This window comes from Macaca thibetana, chromosome 1, assembly GCF_024542745.1.
Source record: "Macaca thibetana thibetana isolate TM-01 chromosome 1, ASM2454274v1, whole genome shotgun sequence".
NCBI classification, from domain to species: Eukaryota; Metazoa; Chordata; class Mammalia; order Primates; family Cercopithecidae; genus Macaca; species Macaca thibetana.
In genome coordinates this window covers 85,591,272-85,608,378 of record NC_065578.1, presented here as the reverse complement: position 1 = coordinate 85,608,378, position 17,107 = coordinate 85,591,272, and the positions used below count along the sequence as shown (strand labels likewise).

The 17,107-nt window shown below is 33.9% G+C and overlaps 1 protein-coding gene across 3 annotated transcripts in view; it reads left to right on the top strand.

The window, feature by feature from the left end:
- ODF2L (outer dense fiber of sperm tails 2 like) overlaps positions 1-17,107 on the top strand; it is a 48,109-nt gene that overhangs the window by 12,211 nt on the left and 18,791 nt on the right. For all 3 annotated transcript variants that reach the window (XM_050772772.1, XM_050772923.1, XM_050772837.1), the window contains exons 5-10: positions 629-691; positions 824-895; positions 1,483-1,599; positions 7,470-7,655; positions 11,336-11,445; positions 12,727-12,862. In XM_050772772.1, coding sequence (XP_050628729.1) covers positions 629-691; positions 824-895; positions 1,483-1,599; positions 7,470-7,655; positions 11,336-11,445; positions 12,727-12,862 — 684 coding nt within the window. The remainder of the gene's footprint in view (positions 1-628; positions 692-823; positions 896-1,482; positions 1,600-7,469; positions 7,656-11,335; positions 11,446-12,726; positions 12,863-17,107) is intronic.

Sequence of the window (17,107 nt, the reverse complement as noted above, 5' to 3'; positions counted from 1 at the left end):
GAATAGAAAGGAATCTTAACTCGAGTTCTTTGGACCCTTATCGATCCAAGGATGGCCTTTATGAAATCCATAAGCCCTCTGAAATTCCGTGTATAATTTTGTGTTATATGTACATATATATATGGTTTTGGGTGAAAAGAATTGATTAACTTTTTCACATTCTAAAGCAGAAGTATGACTTTCAAAAATGAATAAATAGTCTTCTGTGGTCTCATTTAAAATGGCTACATAGAATTCTGTTACTGATTCGCTGTAATTCTTTAAGAGATTTCTTATTGCTAGAATTTAGATTGTTGATAATTTTTGCCTCTTTGTAAACAGCACTGTGTTGCATTCTATACTCTATACAAACTTCTTTTGTATAGAGGATTTTTGTGATTTTAGTGTCATTGACCTATACCTTCTGAAGCATTCTTTTGCGATCAATTTAGTAAATTAACTAATTTCATAAATTGCAGACCAAAAATAATTTGGAATACTTGAGCAAAAATCTTTTCAATGGTTAACTCTTTTAAAAATCTGAATTAAAAGTCATATTAATTTATTGAGTAATGCTTATTCCACTTCCTACTTTTTTATATAGAGAAATATAATTTGTGATCACTGATTTATAACGTTCTTTTCACAGACAGGAGACAATTTACCCAGCATGTTGCTAGAAAATTTAACTGATAATGAAAGTGAAAATACTGTAAGTCTTTCCACACTTAACTTTTTGTCCATTCTTTCTGTCATTGTTATTTGCATGCTGCTTGGTTTTATAAAATTAGCCAATATTATCCAAGTTGTGAAATGTCTAATTCTTATTTTATATTTGCTCAAGAATCTTAAGAAGAAGGTATTTGAAAAGGAGGCCCATATCCAAGAACTTTCTTGTTTGTTTCAGACTGAAAAGGTAAGCAAAATTTGAGCTTTTGAGCTTAATTCATTTTATTAATATTGACTTCTTTTTTTTTTTTTCCCCATCCTGGCCCCAACTCCTCAGAAATAAACACAGAAAAGTGTTTTGAAATTCTAGATTATTTGGATATTTTACAGCTTTTACCTATCAAATATAACATCTTAATTTTATTAAGCTTTTTTTAGAGTTTTATGGTGTTTTGTCAGGATATTTGGCATAAATCACTTCATATAGGAACTGTTTTAAATTTGTATTGTATTTCAGTTGGGTGACAAATTAAGGAATGTTAGTGTTTGTAGGAACATTTTAGGTATACCCATACCTTTATAAAGATAGATGGGAATTTTAAAAAAGAGATGATTATCAGGAACCATTAAATAAAAAAGGTTGGGGGAAAGAACTTAGCCCTGGTTGGGCATGAAATACATTTGTAATAGGGGCGGCAGTTTATGTAAAGTAATGCTTTGCTTTTTATCAGCTGTTTAGATTGTTTTTTAAATCAGGGTAAAATTAGAGGTGCTGGGCTGGGGATACAGCAAATAATATGGTTATTTTTGGTTTTCTCTTTCTCTTTGTTACAGGCAAATACTTTGAAAGCAAACCGTTTTTCTCAATCAGTAAAAGTAGTACATGAACGACTACAGATCCAAATTCATAAAAAGGAAGCCGAGAACAATAAGTTGAAAGAATACGTAAAGGTTATATATAAATATATATCCATTTTAATAGCTTAAGTGATAAAATTAATGAAACACTATAAAGCCATTCCTTAGTTCTAGAATTTGATGGTTTTAAAATACACAGTTGTTGACATGGGAAATACATATTTAAGGTAAATCTTAGTATTTGTGGCCTAACTAAAGGTTTGGGTCCAAATTTCAATATAAAAATGCTGTCTCTGTTTAATACCAATCTAGGAAGGATTTATGGGATTGAATTACTTTAAAAATCATTTCCACTTTATAATTAATTTATATTTACTGTGGAAAATTTATAGAAAATAAATTTAAATACACCAAAATCATTGTTAACATTTTGGTGTACATTATTTCAGTCTTTTTTCTCTGTCTGTACATACATTCATATATACTTTCACATGTTTAACAGTCAATACAAGGTTTATTTTCTGTTACTAATCATAATAATTTTAAAATCAGCCCAACTTTGATGTTCACAAAATTAAGTAATTCCCTTATTAAACAACTTTGTAGGAGTATAATTAAGGGGAATTTTTTGATTTAATTATTCTTTTGGAGTCAAAGTCACTTTGAGATGAGAATTTGAGGTGGCATGTCATACAATATAAGGTAACTTTTTTTTTTATTTCCGCCAAAGGCAAAGAAGCAATATTCCCACCTTGAGAGGTTACAGAGACTCCAACTCCATTGAGTGTGAGGACTTCTAAATTAGATTTCTGTTTGGTTTTGCAGTCCTGAATCATAACAGATGTCTGCAGCCTGTAGCATGTTTCAAAACTGTACTCGAGTTTGTGTGTGTGTGTCTGTTTCTTCCTTTAAAGGGACATTAAGTAGATTTATGGGGCATGTAAATTTTGTATGCTAGGGCACTGCAGATGAACTGGACTTGGTATTGCAGTGGTCTGTCATAGTAAATACAGGAGAGCACATGTGATTGAATACATCTGATGTGTGATTGAACATATTAGGTAATCTTTCCCAATTTATCTTAAAGCATAGTGTTTATTTTTTATAACCATGATAATTTGGAGAAAGAACATAAGGCTAAAATCCTAAAATTTTGCTTTGAAATTCTACTAATAATTTGAATTCAAATTCTTTTACCAAAATGCTACTGTTAAGAAATGATTAAAAGAAACTGAGTTTATGGATTTTTCTACATTTTCTCTCACAGACTTTTGGATTTAAGGCATTAAGTAATTAAGGGGTTCAGAATTTAGTTCTTTTTGACTTAGGTTTGACAGTGTTTTGTTTTTGTTTTTGTTTTTAAGAGTATGAATCCAATGAACTCAATTTGGCAACATCAATCTCAACTGTTTAGTGTTGAGTAATTTGTTGTATTGGGTCTTTTAAAAATTTACATTGTAAATCTCTGGGAACTATCCCACAGATGCCTTGCACCAGTTTTTCTTTCTAGATCTTTGTGATGTAGCAATTAGAGTTAGAACATTTTCATATTTTCAGAAGAGATTGAGAATAATTGTCTGTATAAAATGTGACATGTATGCGGACACTCCTTTGGAGAGAGAAGAAGACAGATAATCAACTTTGTGTTCATTCATTTGGCAAATGACTTGAGAGGTTATTTTGAAATTATAAAAATAATTTGTCATTTCAGTATACTCCTTGATAGTGCCTAAGTGTGGGATTTGATAAATCTGGTGAGAACATTGTGTCTGGAACCGTGTTCAAAAAGAACATTTACTTTCTATGTTTAAAAGTCTTTTAACCTAAGACAGCAACTATTCATGGTGTGATGATGACACCGTGTGGACTTCTAGAGGAATGACAGCAGTGTTTCCTGTGGGATGTTCCTTTGTCTTATGTCGACTTATTGTACTGCTGTTTTTCCCCAACTAGTTATGTTTTATGGGATTTTGTTTTTTTAAAAACAATTTAAGAATGTATTGCTCCTTCTCTTAGTTTACTTAGTCACTCTTCAAAGAAATCAAATCTAAATCTTAATATATACTTCTTAATCTCAATTTTAGTGGCAGTTAAGAAACTTAGATTTTGATGATTGTAGAGTTAAGTTGAAAAGTCCTAGGTTTAGCTTTTACTGTGACTCCTTTGCAATTTTTAAAAATTAAAATGGCTGTCTAAGGAATGGGAGACTAAAACTTAAATTCTGTAATAATTTCACATTTCAATATTTCACAGGTTTCAAAAATGTAAAAACATTAAAATCATAAGTCTTTAATAGATACTTAATACTCAAATACTTTAAATACAAAGTCTTAAAATAATTTGAAATAAAAACATTTGAGTCATCACCTTAAATCACATCCCTCATCTACCCAGCCTAATATTCTGTCTCTCATGTCACCAAGAGGTATGCCAAAGAGATAGTCATGCCAATTAGTTACAGTCACATTCAATGATAGAAACGTGTCCTCAATAATACTAATCTTATGACTGTTATAGTCATTAATTTGTCTAAACCTGTGTTTGGTCTTGGAATAATGACTTCCATAAATTTACTTTATTGGATAAAGTAGTATTTTATTATCTTTAATGTAACTCTAGTGTCAGGACATGCCCCCTAATTCTAGTAAATTAAAATTTGGTAAATAAATCTGTTTATCTCATCTATAGCCTTCTTAAAGATTATAATAATATCTTTAAGATTTTAGCTTTCAAAATGAATAGTCCTAATATATTTGGGGAGCTACCAATTCCTTTGAATATTGGTACATATTTAGATTGTTTCTAGCTCAATTGTGTTTTTTTAAACTAGTTTTTAAAACTAGTAAGTTGTGTAATATTCTAGATGTGAACTAAAAAAGCTGAGTTAATCACAGAAGTTTTAAGGAAGTTAGTGTTTGTACCATAATCACTAATATTAGTATCTTTAATAATGGTAGCATTAGTTTGATATAGGATTATATGTTTTAAATTTGCATCCTTTAACAGGTTATAGAGAAGCATTGGTGAAGTCACCTTTCTTCACTATTTTGCTTTTTTAATTAATCTTATTAATCATTTTGATAAAACCTATATAGAGAATTATTGTATTAGGCCATTTTAACATTGTTATGAAGAAATACATGAGACTGCATAGTTTATAAAGAAGAGAAGTTTAATTGGCCCACAGTTCCACAGGCTGTACAGGAAGCATGATTCTGGCATCTGCTCAGCTTCTGGGGAGGCCTCCGGAAACTTAGCAGTCATGGTGGAAGACAAGCGGGGAGTGAGGCATCTCACATGGTGGGAGCAGAAGCAAGAGAGAGAGCAAGTAGGGAGGTACTGCACACTTTTAAACAACCCAATTTCGCGAGAACTCACTCACTATCAGGAGAACAGCACCAAGAGGATGCTGTAAACCATTCATAAGAAACAACCCCTGTAATCCAACCACCTCCCACCAGGCCCCAGCGCCAACACTGGGGGTTACAGTTTGACATGAAATTTGGGTAGGGACACAGATCCAAACCGATATAGTTTGGCTGTGTCCCCACCGAAATCTCATCTTGAATTGTAATCTTAAGAATCCCCATGTGTTTAGGGAGAGACCTGATGGGAGGTGATTGGATCATGGGGGTGGTTTCCCCCATCCTGTTCTCATGATAGTGAGTGAGATCTGATGGTTTTATAAGAGGCTCTTCCCCCTTGGCTCTTCACTCTTTTCTCTCCTGCTGCCATGTGAAGAAGGTCCTTGCTTCCCCCTCGCCTTCTGCCATGATTGAAGTTTCCTGAGGCCTCCCTAGCCATGTGGAACTGTGAGTCAATTAAAACTTGGCCCTTTGTAAATCACCCAGTCTCAAGTATTTCTTTATAGCAGCATGAGAATGGACTAATACAGTTAATTGGTACTGCAGAGAGTGGGTATCGCTATAAAGATACCCACAAATGTGGAAGTGACTTTGGAACTAAGTAATTGGCAGAGGTTGGAACAGTTTGGATGGCTCAGAAGACAGGAAGATGTGGGAAAGCTTGGAACTTCCTAGAGGCTTGTTGAATGGTGTTGAGCAAAATGCTGATAGTGATATGAACGATGAAGTCCTGGCTGAGGTGGTCTCAGATACAGATGAGGAACTTGTTGGGAACTGGAATAAAGGTGACTCTTGCTATGCTTTAGCAAAGAGACTGACGGTATTTTACCCCTGCCCTAGAGATCTGTGGAACTTTGAATTTGAAAGAGATGATTTAGGGTATCTGGTAGAAGAAATTTCTAAGCAGAAAAACATTCAAGATATGACCTGGTTGATTCTGAAAGCTTTCAGTTTTATGCATTCACAAAGTGATGGTTTGAAATTGGAACATATGTTTAAAAGGGAAACAGAGCGTAAAAGTTTGGAAAATTTGCAGCCTGACCCTGCGATAGAAAAGAAACACCCATTTTCTGGGGAGAAATTCAAGTGGTCTGCAGAAATTTGCATAAATAATGAGAAGTCAAATGTTAATCAATGGGGAAAATGTCTCTGGGGCATGTCAGAGGTCTTCATGGCAGCCGCTTCCATCACAGACCCAGAGGCCTAGGAGGAAAAAGTGGTTTTGTGGGCTGGGCCTAGGGCCTTGCTGCTTTGTACTGTCTTGGGACTTGGTGCCCTGTGTTCTAGTTGTGGTTAAAAGGGGCCAATGTATAGCTCAGGCCATTTTTTCAGAGGGTTGATGCCCCAAGCCTTGACGACTTCCACGTGGTGATGGACTTGCAGGTGCACAGAAGTCAAGAATTGAGGCTTGGGAACCTCAGCCTAGATTTCATGGGATGTGTGGAAGCACCTGGATGTCCAGGCAGAAGTTTGCTGCAGGGGTAGAGCCCTCATGGAGAACCTCTGCTGGGGCAGTGTGGAAGAGAAATGTGGGGTTGGAGCCGCCACATAGAGTCCCCATTGGAGCACTGCCTAGTGGAGCTGTGAGAAGAGGGCCACAGTCCTCCAGACCCCAGAATGGTAGATCCACTGACAGCTTGCACCATGTGCCTGGAAGAGTTCCGGATACTCAATGCCAGCCTGGGAAAACAGCTAGGAAGGGGGCTGTACCCTGCAGGCCACAGGGCTGGAGCTGCCAAAGACCATGGGAGCCCACTCCTTGCATCAGCATGATGTGAAACATGGAGTCAAGGGAGATTATTTAGGAGCTTTAAGATTTAATGACTGCCCTGTTGGATTTTGGACTTGCATGGGTCCTGTAGCCCGCCCTTTTTTGGTCAATTTCTTCCATTTGGAATGGGAACATTTACCCAATACCTGTGCCCCCATTGTTTCTTGGAAGTAATTAACTTGCTTTTTATTTTACAGACTCCTAGGCAGAAGGGACTTGCCTTGTCTCAGATGAGACTTTAGACTTGGACTTTTGGGTTAATGCTGGAATGAATTAAGACTTTAGAGGACTGTTGGAAAGGCATGATTGTGTTTTGAAATATGATGACATGAGATTTGGGAGGGGCAAGGGGCAGAATGCTATGGTTTGGCTGTGTCCCCACCCAAATCTCATTTTGAATTGTAATCCTTATAATCTCCATGTGTCTAGGGAGAGACCTGATAGGAGGTGATTGGATCATGAGGGTGGTTTTCCCCATGCTGTTCTCATGATAGTGAGTGAGTTCTTGTGAGACCTGATGGTTTTATAAGGGGCTCTTCCCCCTTTACTCCTCACTCTTCTCTCTCCTGCCACCATGTGAAGAAGGTCCTTGCTTCCTCTTCACCTTCTGCCATGATTGTAAGTTTCCTGAGATCTTCCCAGCCATGTGGAACTGTGAGTCAATTAAACTTCTTTCCTTTATAAATTACTCAGTCTAGGTTATTTCTTTATGGCAGTGTGAGAATGAAGTAATACACAAACCGTATCAGTTATGTACATATTTTTACAATGTTTACATAAACATTGGAGTTCTGAAATAATTTAATTGTTGCTAATTTTTTTTTTAGAGCTTAGAAACCAAGATAGCCAAGTGGAGCCTGCAATTGAGAATGAATAAGAATGAGGCCGTAGTGATGAAAGAAGCAAGTAGGCAAATAGCTGTAGCTTTAAAAAAGGCATCTAAAGTTTACAAACAAAGGCTTGACCATTTTACAGGAGCTACTGAAAAACTTACTTCCCAAATTAGAGATCAGGTATGTAAATTCATTCTTTTTAAAATTAAAAGTTATATTTTATGTGCTTAGTTTATATAATTAATGTTATGATGCTTCATATAGTAATTTTATTCTTCTCTTAATGCTGTTAATACCAGAAAAACTTACACTTTTTGCTTTAAATCTTTTATTTTGAAATATTACATAAAATGTCAAATTTTCATATTGAAATATATCAGCATTTCCTTGGGAACTTTACTTAAAGGAAATATTAAGTGTGTCCCCCCCTGCACAAACAAAAAGGTTCTATTGGCCAACTACTTAAGGGTAATATATTATACACATTTCCTCTTGGGACATTGTGGTCCATGTTAGCAAATTAAAGGCTCTGAGAAGGCTTTCAGAAACAGTGGAACGAAGGGTGTTGAACTAAGAGTTTCCCACACTTTTTTAACCACAGAGCTATTCTTTTACCCACAGAGCAACTCTTGGAACTGGTTCTGAGGAACACTAGTTTGAGAAATGCTGATTTATGTTATTAGACCCTATGGCTTTATTCAGTAATTAACCTCATTTAATCTCAGTAATACATTTAAAACCATGTGCTGACATAAACACATCATGTAAAATGTATCTTTGGGTATAGTACAAATTTGAAAATGGCCTTAGTGCTTTGTTGTTTTCAACACATTATATTTATTCAATTACTAATTAATAATTTTTTAAATAAAGTCTGACTGATATCCTACCTCTTAAGAACTTATGTTAAGGCTTATAGAATTATTAGAGGCTTTTAGAAAAGAAAACAGACTTGTATAAAAGCTTATTGCAAACAAAATAGTATTTTGTTAACTTTGTGACTTGGGATAAGGAACTTAACCTCTTTAAGCTACAATTTCCTCATGTATAAAATAGGGGATCATAATACTCCCTATCTCATGTGTTTGTAGGGAGAGATAAATGAGAAAATATATTTTTGCACTGCCCTCCTTTCTGTTCCTGTAATGCATGAAGTTTTTTTCTTTGTTTTGTTGTTTTTCTTGTTTGTTGCTGCATCTGGCTTTAATGTTCTTCCCTGGCTCACAATAGCTCTTTCTTTTTTTAATCATTCAGGTATCTTTTCAATTGACATCTCTTCAGAGAGGCCTTTCTTGACCATTCCTTTTGAAGTAGTCCTAAAACAATCATATCAATGTCTTAATTTTTTTTCATAGCATTCACTATAATCTGAAACTATATCATTTATTTTTTCATTTATCACTGCTGTTGTGTTTTGTTTTATTTTTAACTGTTTCCTTCTACTTGAATATAAGTCTCAGAAGGCAGGAGCTTGCTATCCTATTCACCTAAGGTAAGGGTACCATTATTTAAAACGGTATCTTAAGTCTAAAACATGAACAGTTCAGCAATAAGAGCTAAATAATAGTTTAACAAAATGTTATCACATATCTACACAATGCATAAATTTTACCAAGGACTACAGAGAGAGATCAAGGACAAGGAGGATTTGTAAAGGTCTGTGGTCTTTCATAATTAGAAGGTCACTAGTTACTAATTCAGTTGCAGTTTCAGTGCAGTGGAAGGAAAGGTGAAAAGGGGGATTTTGCTTTATATCTGCATGTTGTAAGGAGAGATGAAAGAAGAAATGAGGATTTGGAAAGTACTAGAGACAAATGATTCTGACATTTAGTACCCAGGGGTGAGGATGTTAAATGCTCTATAATTCTGCACACTGAAGAATTAACCCATTTCCTTCTTTGGAAATTAGATCCTAATTTTGCTTCTGGTGGCCTTAGATGTGCCATTTCTCTAAAGCAAAGAGAAAAGGTAGGCCAACTCAAAAAACTCTCTAGGAAGGTAATTCCATCACTGACTAGTTTTGACATCTAGGAATGCCATACTGATGAAGTAGGTAATAATTATCTTGCTAACACATAAATTCTTTTCTTACTGATAAAACTTCTGTATATCTTAATTTATATTATAAACTTATACTTCATAATTTATATTAAAGCTTATTTTATACAAAATATGAAAATACTAGTCTTTAATATATCAAAAATATTACTGTGAAAAAATTTAAACAAAACAGTCTTGCGCATAATACACGCCCAGTAAATACTTGCTCAGTAAATGGATGAACGATGAAAGAAGGAAGTACCCAATAAATGTTAATTGTTGTCATTTCTGTTTCTGAGCTTTTTGATTTGTAATTACTGGCATTGTTGCCTTCCAGTGTGTTTTTATGTAGAATGTAGACAGGAGGCACAGTGGCTACAGCTCTTTAGGTGGATCTGCAGTTAATAGATTTGAGCTATTTATTGAGTGTGTGCTGTGCTGCAGGCACTATCAAGGCCCTAGAAATACAGCTATGAACAAAAGCAGATAAAAATCCCTACCTCGTGGGAGTTCACATTCAAAATGGATAAGCCACTACTATCATTTATGTCTCTTTGTGGACAGTAGCAGTGTTTGAAGGCTGATGGGGTGACCTCTATAAAATAGATCTTGGCGTCGTTATAGCAAAGATAAGTAAGGTGCATCACCAAATGTTATGGAGCTTTGGAACTAGGGGTAGTTTCTGTGTGTACCACAGGGGCTTTCTCCTCTGATGCTTATGTGGTTGTTACCATCTTCTGTATATAGAGCATGAAATTAATTCAAGACCAGCCTGGGTAACATAGCAAGATGCTGTCTCTACTATATATATATGTGTATATATAAAATAGTATATACACCATATGCATAAAATAGATATATGTAGACATATATATACATATATATCTAGATATATTTTACGTATGTGTGTATATATATATGGTGGCTGTGGTGGCACACATTTGTAGCCCTACCTACTAGGGAGGCTGAGACAGGAGGATCCCTTGCACTCAGGAGTTGGAGGCTACAGTGAACCATCATGACCGTGCCACTGCACTTCAACCAGGGCAAAATACAAAGTAAAATGGAAAGTTCAGTAAAAAGAAAAGAACTTATCTTAATTATGAAATATTGTTTAAAAATAGTTGCAACATCTTTTAAAATGTTAAGTTGAAACTTCCACTATGTGTATATAAAATAATAGCAATATAGATACTTACTTTAAAATTTTTCTGTTCAAAGTTGTACACTGACTTTATTTATTTATTTCAATAGTTTTTGGGGGACAGGTTGTTTCTGGTTACCTGGAAAACTTCTTTAGTGGTTATTTCTGACATTTTGGTGCACCTATCAGCCAAGCACTGTACACTGTACCCAATGTGTAGTCTTTTACCCCTCACTTCCCTCCCTCCCTTCCCCCAAATTCCCAAAGTCCATTATATCAAACTTATGCTTTTGCGTTTTCATAGCTTAGCTCCCACTTATGAGTGAGAACATACGATATTTGGTTTTCCATTCCTGAGTTACTTCACTTAGAATAGTGATCTCCAACTTCATCCAGGTTGCTGCAGATGTTCCTTTTAATGGCTAAGTATATTCCATGGTGGTTATATACCATATTTTCTTTATCCACTCATTGGTTGATGGGCATTTAGGCTGGTTCCATATTTTTACAATTATGAATTGCACTGCTATAAACATGCATGTACAGTTTTCTGTATTTGAAGTTCCATACTTTTTGGAAGATTGCTTCCCAGTTTATAATGTATTTGTGTTTAGAGATCTGAGCAAAACAAAAATGTTTTAAAATTATAGTATGAATACTTTTATGTATTTTTTAGGAAGCCAAGTTGTCTGAAACAATTTCAACTTCCAATGCCTGGAAAAGTCATTATGAGAAAATTGTAATAGAAAAAACTGAATTGGAAGTACAGATTGAAACAATGAAAAAGTAAGAAAAAATTTAGAATCTTTTGTTATTTAGTAAGAGTTTTCACTTTTTAAAAAATTCTTTGAGTTGTTTGTATTTTGATTTTTTTAGATTACATATGGTAAAGGTGCTACCTATATGATTTGATATTTTTGCATTTATAATTCTGTAAAGTTTTCTTACCTTACTATTAAAAATAATTAAAATGATTGCTCATTAAAAGAGAATTGGTGTTCACATTTTGAATTTTTTTTTTTTTTTTTGAGGCAGTATCTCACTTTGTTGCACAGGCTGAAGTGCAATGGTGTGATCTTGGCTAATTGCAACCTCTGCCTCCCGGGTTCAAGCAATTCTCCTGTCTCAGCCTCCCTAGAAGCTGGGACTACAGGCACGCACCACCATGCCCAACTATTTTTTTTGTATTTTTAGTAGAGACAGGGTTTCACCATGTTGGTCAGGATGGTCTCGATCTCCTGAGCTTGTGATCTGCCCACCTTGGCCTCCCAAAGTGCTGGATTTACAGGCATGAGCCACCGTGCCTGGCCCACATTTTGAAATTTTAAACTTGTAGATTATCATTCAGTATTTCAGTATGCCATCTATTATTTGTAGTAAATGTTAATATTTACTTTTTCTTAAATGGAGGTGATGTTTCTCTTTTAAACAAGAATGTATAAAAATATATTTAAAAAGTTTATAATAACTGCTTTGAAAATCCTAAAAATTATTGTTCCTTAATTAAAGTGACTTAAATGCATAACAAAGAAAATGAAAAATAAAAATACATGTATTTTATTATTTGAAATGTATTACTAATAACACTATAATGAACCCTGAATATTTGATTTTAAGTGTTTTCTGTGTCTTCAGTTTTGTCATTGAAAACTACCATATATAATTCATTTCTAAAGTTTAGTTGTTATTGCCTCACTTAATTCTTTTCTTTATCCTTGTCCCTTAAGTAGTGTATATATGTGTGCATGTGTATGAATGAGAGGAAGAGAGAGATGTGCATACTTGTGGATAATAGTTTAGAAGTTTTATTGAACAGCAAAGAGCATGTTGGATAATTTTTTGTTGGTATCATCAGTGGGCAATTGTTTCTAATCACAGTTACTTTGGTTGTACCCTTTTGGATTACTTCTCCCTATTTTTCTTGTTCTATCAGTTCTATTTATTGTTGTGTATTCCCTATTTGAAACATTGCATCCTACCAAAGTGATTTCAGAAACACACTTAAAATGTGTTATTTGAATAAAAATTTTTATGACTTTTATAAAATGTGTCATTCATTTTATAAAGGCAAATCATCAATCTTTTGGAAGCTCTGAAGAAAATGGAAGACGATGGAAAAAATTCATGTGAAGAAATTCTTAGGAAAATTCACTCAATTGAATATGAAAATGAAACTCTGAATCTTGAGAATACAAAATTAAAGGTACTATGTATGAGTGTTTGTACAGGCGTGTATTGTATAATGACCATAGTCTACTTAGTAGAAATAACTTGAAGAAAGAGTATGTTTAGAGCAGTGCTCTTATATAATTTTGTCTTCTGTGCTTGTCAGGATATTATGTTTTCAGCAGTGCTAAATAATATTTATGAAGTTAACAGTCTCTTTGCCTCAACTTTTAAAATAAACTACTATCTAATTTTGCAGTTAAATGAATCATCCAAATTACATTAACTTTAGTACATAAGATTATTTCTAGGTGTCATGGTTACAATAGGATATAACCTCAGGCCTGGTCTGTTTGAAATCAGAAAGTATGTTCTTGGCTGCTTCATAATCAGAAAGAATTTTCCAGCTTACTCATGTCCAAGAGGTAATTGCTTTCCATAGGTACCAGAGGAGAGACGGGGAGAAGCTTTTAAATTTTCTGAGAAAAAGAGATATTTGAGTTCTCAGTCAACCCAAGATACATATAACCAGATGGAACTTGAAAGATGATGGCATCATTTCCACTTCCATAATAATACTTTTAGAGGACAGAAAATAGAAGACAGAAAAGAACCTTTTTAAACCATGAAATAAAGTTTATATGCACAGGAAAAATAATATATTAGTAGTATAGAGTACATTTTAGAGAAACTTATAAAATAAGCATCTGACATTGTTTTGTTGTATTTATAGCAGTTTAATTCTATCACTGTAATTAGAATTAACTAAATGATAATACATTTAGTCTGTGTATTAAGATGTCCTTAAGACATGTTAAATTCCTAAGAGATATTGCGGATATATTTTGTGGTCCTTGAGAGAAAAGATCTTTAATGTTAAAAGAGAAGTGAAGATCTAAGGCTTTTTTTTTTTTTTTTTTTTTTTTTTTGATTTAAGGTTTGTTTTTGTTTGTTTGTTTTGCATTAGAAATGCACTTGTTTCTTGGAAGCATTATAATTACTGGCTGTTTAGAATTACACATTATATAAAACTTGCAGTGGGTTTTTGAAAATGAGTTTGTTTATGAGAAAAATATACACAATTTAAAAATCATCACCAAAGGAAATTATTTTAATAAAATGATAGCATTCTAGGCTTTAAGGTTCTGAATTGTTATTTTAAAAGATTATTTTTCTGATGGAGATACATCCAAATCTCTTTTACCCTTTCTAAACCCATCTTTTGCTATACGTCTAAAATGTGTGCTGAGAAGAGAATTTTATCCATTGTAGGTCTTAGCATTATTTTCTTAGGAGCCGATCTGTTTTCTACATACTGATCTGTCTTTGTGGGAGATTCATAGTGTTATGCAGCACAGTATATAGTAATTAAAGATTGTTTATTATATATTGCAGAAGGCAACAGATTGCCCAAGCCAAAAAGATTCTTTCCCTTTGTAGGTTTATAAAGTTGGTAACTTTTCTCATCTTGATGTTGAGTTTCAGTCTCCTTTAGACCAATGGGGCAAAGCTAGGCTCACAAATCTCAAGTCTGTTTTGTTCCAGGTGGAAACACTCGATTAGTTTGGAGTGCAGGACTTGAAATTGCCAGTCCTGTTGACTGTGGTCTTTCAGAGTGAGTGGAGGAAATAGGAATCTAAGTGATACGTTATAGGAAGTAGCAGGGTCTTCTTTTCTCACCTTTAATGTATTTAGTAATACAATTATTTCAGCTACTTTTTGTTAGGAAAGGTTTTTTAAAAAATCAAAATTGCGATGTACCTTATACCATTTTTTTTTGGCAGTGACATTGTGATATTTTGAATTAGAATTTTTTCCTTCAAGAAATTTTGTAAGTCCTTTATAGTCCTTCAAGCAGTATGAACTTCTTATTTCTTAATAAAAAGAAGTTCATTTATTCAGTGAACATAGTTCCTCCAACTTCTGACAATTTATTCAGTATTACCTTTTGAGTGAAGAATATATACTCATTACAGTAAAATTGGAAACTATAGAAATATAGAAAGAACAGAATGATTGTTGATCCCACATTCCTTGGAGATAACCGTATTTTATAATATTTGTTTTTTCACAGTTGTAATTAAAATAATGTCTTGCTTTGTTCACTTTAAAATGGAAACAGATTATGTATATAACATATAAACTCTTTATAAGCATCCTTTTAAATTACTCTGTAATATATATTCAATGTAGAAGTGTTAGGTGATTCCCTATTTGTTGGACATTCACGTTATTCCCATTGTTTTTAACATTTAATAAAATAATGCTCTGATGAACATTTTCGTACATAAACTTCTTGCTGTATTATCTTTAGCTTAGGTTTCCATGTAGAATTACTGAGTCAAAGAATATGAACATTTTGAATGTTCTTGATGTGCTTTGCTACATTTCCTCTGAAAAGGTATTTTATTACCCGTACTGCCATTAGTTCTCTATACCTCATCAGCACAGGAAATGAAATGTGTGTTTTTATTTGTAGTGTTTGCTAATTTGGCAGGTAAAAATGTTATCTATGGTTTTAATTTGTAACTCTTTGAGGAGCTAGTTTTAAATTTCTAAACAATTTCTATTTTTATTCTTCTCATGGTTATCTGTGTATCAGTAAATTATGTATTATACTATTCCTTGGTTTATCACATTTAGTCAATTATATTAACCTTCTAATTAGTAGAGCACTAACATAAGTGATAATATAAATACTAATACAACTAAAAGACATGTTAAATTCCTAATAAATACTACAACAAACATATAACTTTTATGCTTTCGAAAAAATAAGTGAAGGTAGTTTGATATAGGAAGCTAAAAGAGTTAAGGCTTTTATGGACATAAGATATGAACATAAGGGCAATATTCAATAAACACTTCCAAGATAGGGCTCAATGACGAAAGAGAAGAAAGAGGAGGAGGAACATGGAGTATATGGGCTTTATGTAGAATGCTGTGTACCTCTGTGGCTTGCTGTGTTCAGCTGTGTTTGTGCGCTTTGTATTCAGCTGATGTTTTTTACATGGTTCAGACAATTAATGAGCTAGAAAAAACTGCATCTGAACAAAAGTTACTTCTTTGTTATACATCATTCCCCTGCTTACCAATATTGTAAGATGAGCTTCACTTGACAGAAATGTGAAGCATAGGACAGATTATGTATCTTCACCTTTTATTTGGAAAATAAGGATGTTTTCCAACTACCTGTTCTCTATCTGTTCTCCCCACATTCACTTCGCCAGTGTTATTAAATTGCCAATTTGTTCTGTAACCTCAAGTGCTCTTTTAATAGATCGATTCTAAACATTAATAGTAATGACTTATAATTGTTCTTTCACTACACAGTCAAGTAATACGTTTATGCATGTTTTTTTCTTGTACAACTTTAAAATTTTACCTGGAGTTTCCAAAAACCCTACTTGTTGTACTCTTTGCCCTTATCGTTGTCTTCCCCCCCGCCCCCTCTTCTTGAAATTCTTCATCCTATCTCTGTTCTCTGAAGAACCTATTTTCCCCAGATTTCTTCTACTTAGGGCCTTCTATGTTCTTGTTTCAGTCTGAATGGGTTGGTCTCTAGGCCTGCTGCCCAGATGCCATGCTGGAATTTTCTTGACTGCTACCCTGGTTCCACTGTTTCCTTGAACCCACATTGTGTTTCTTTTTCTCTTTACTGGAATATATCTGCAAATAATATTCCCTTAAGGAATAGAAAATTGGAAGTAAACATTAAAATGGTCTCACATGTCTAAAAATGCCTTTATTCTGTCATTTTGATTAATGGTTTCAGCTGGGTATAGCAACTTAGATTGAAAGTAATTTTTACTGAGAACTTTGAAGGCTTTGCTCCATGGTCTTCCATAAGTCAGAGTTGCTAGTAGAGAAAATCTGCCATCAGTCTGATACTTATTCCTCTGTAGTGACATTTTTTATTTTTCTTGAAAGTTTTAAGAGATTCCCCTTATCCTTGGTGTTTTGAAACTTCACACACATCTAGTTGTGTCTTCCAGTACTTTGTGCTAAGTACGTTGTAGACTTTGTAAATCCAAAGACTCATGTCCTTTACCTCTGGAAAATTCTGTTATATTATTTCTTTGGTAATGCTCTCTCTCCTGCCCCTTTCCGTTTTCTCCAGTCTGTCTGGATGTACTGCTGATTGTATTGTTGATTTGTTGGACCTCCTAGATTGATACTCTGTCTTCAGTTTCTGGGTTTTGTTCAATTTTGGGGGCAGATTTCTTTGGTCTTTATCTTTTAATCCTTCATTTAAAAGTTTAATTTTCAAGAATTTTAAAAA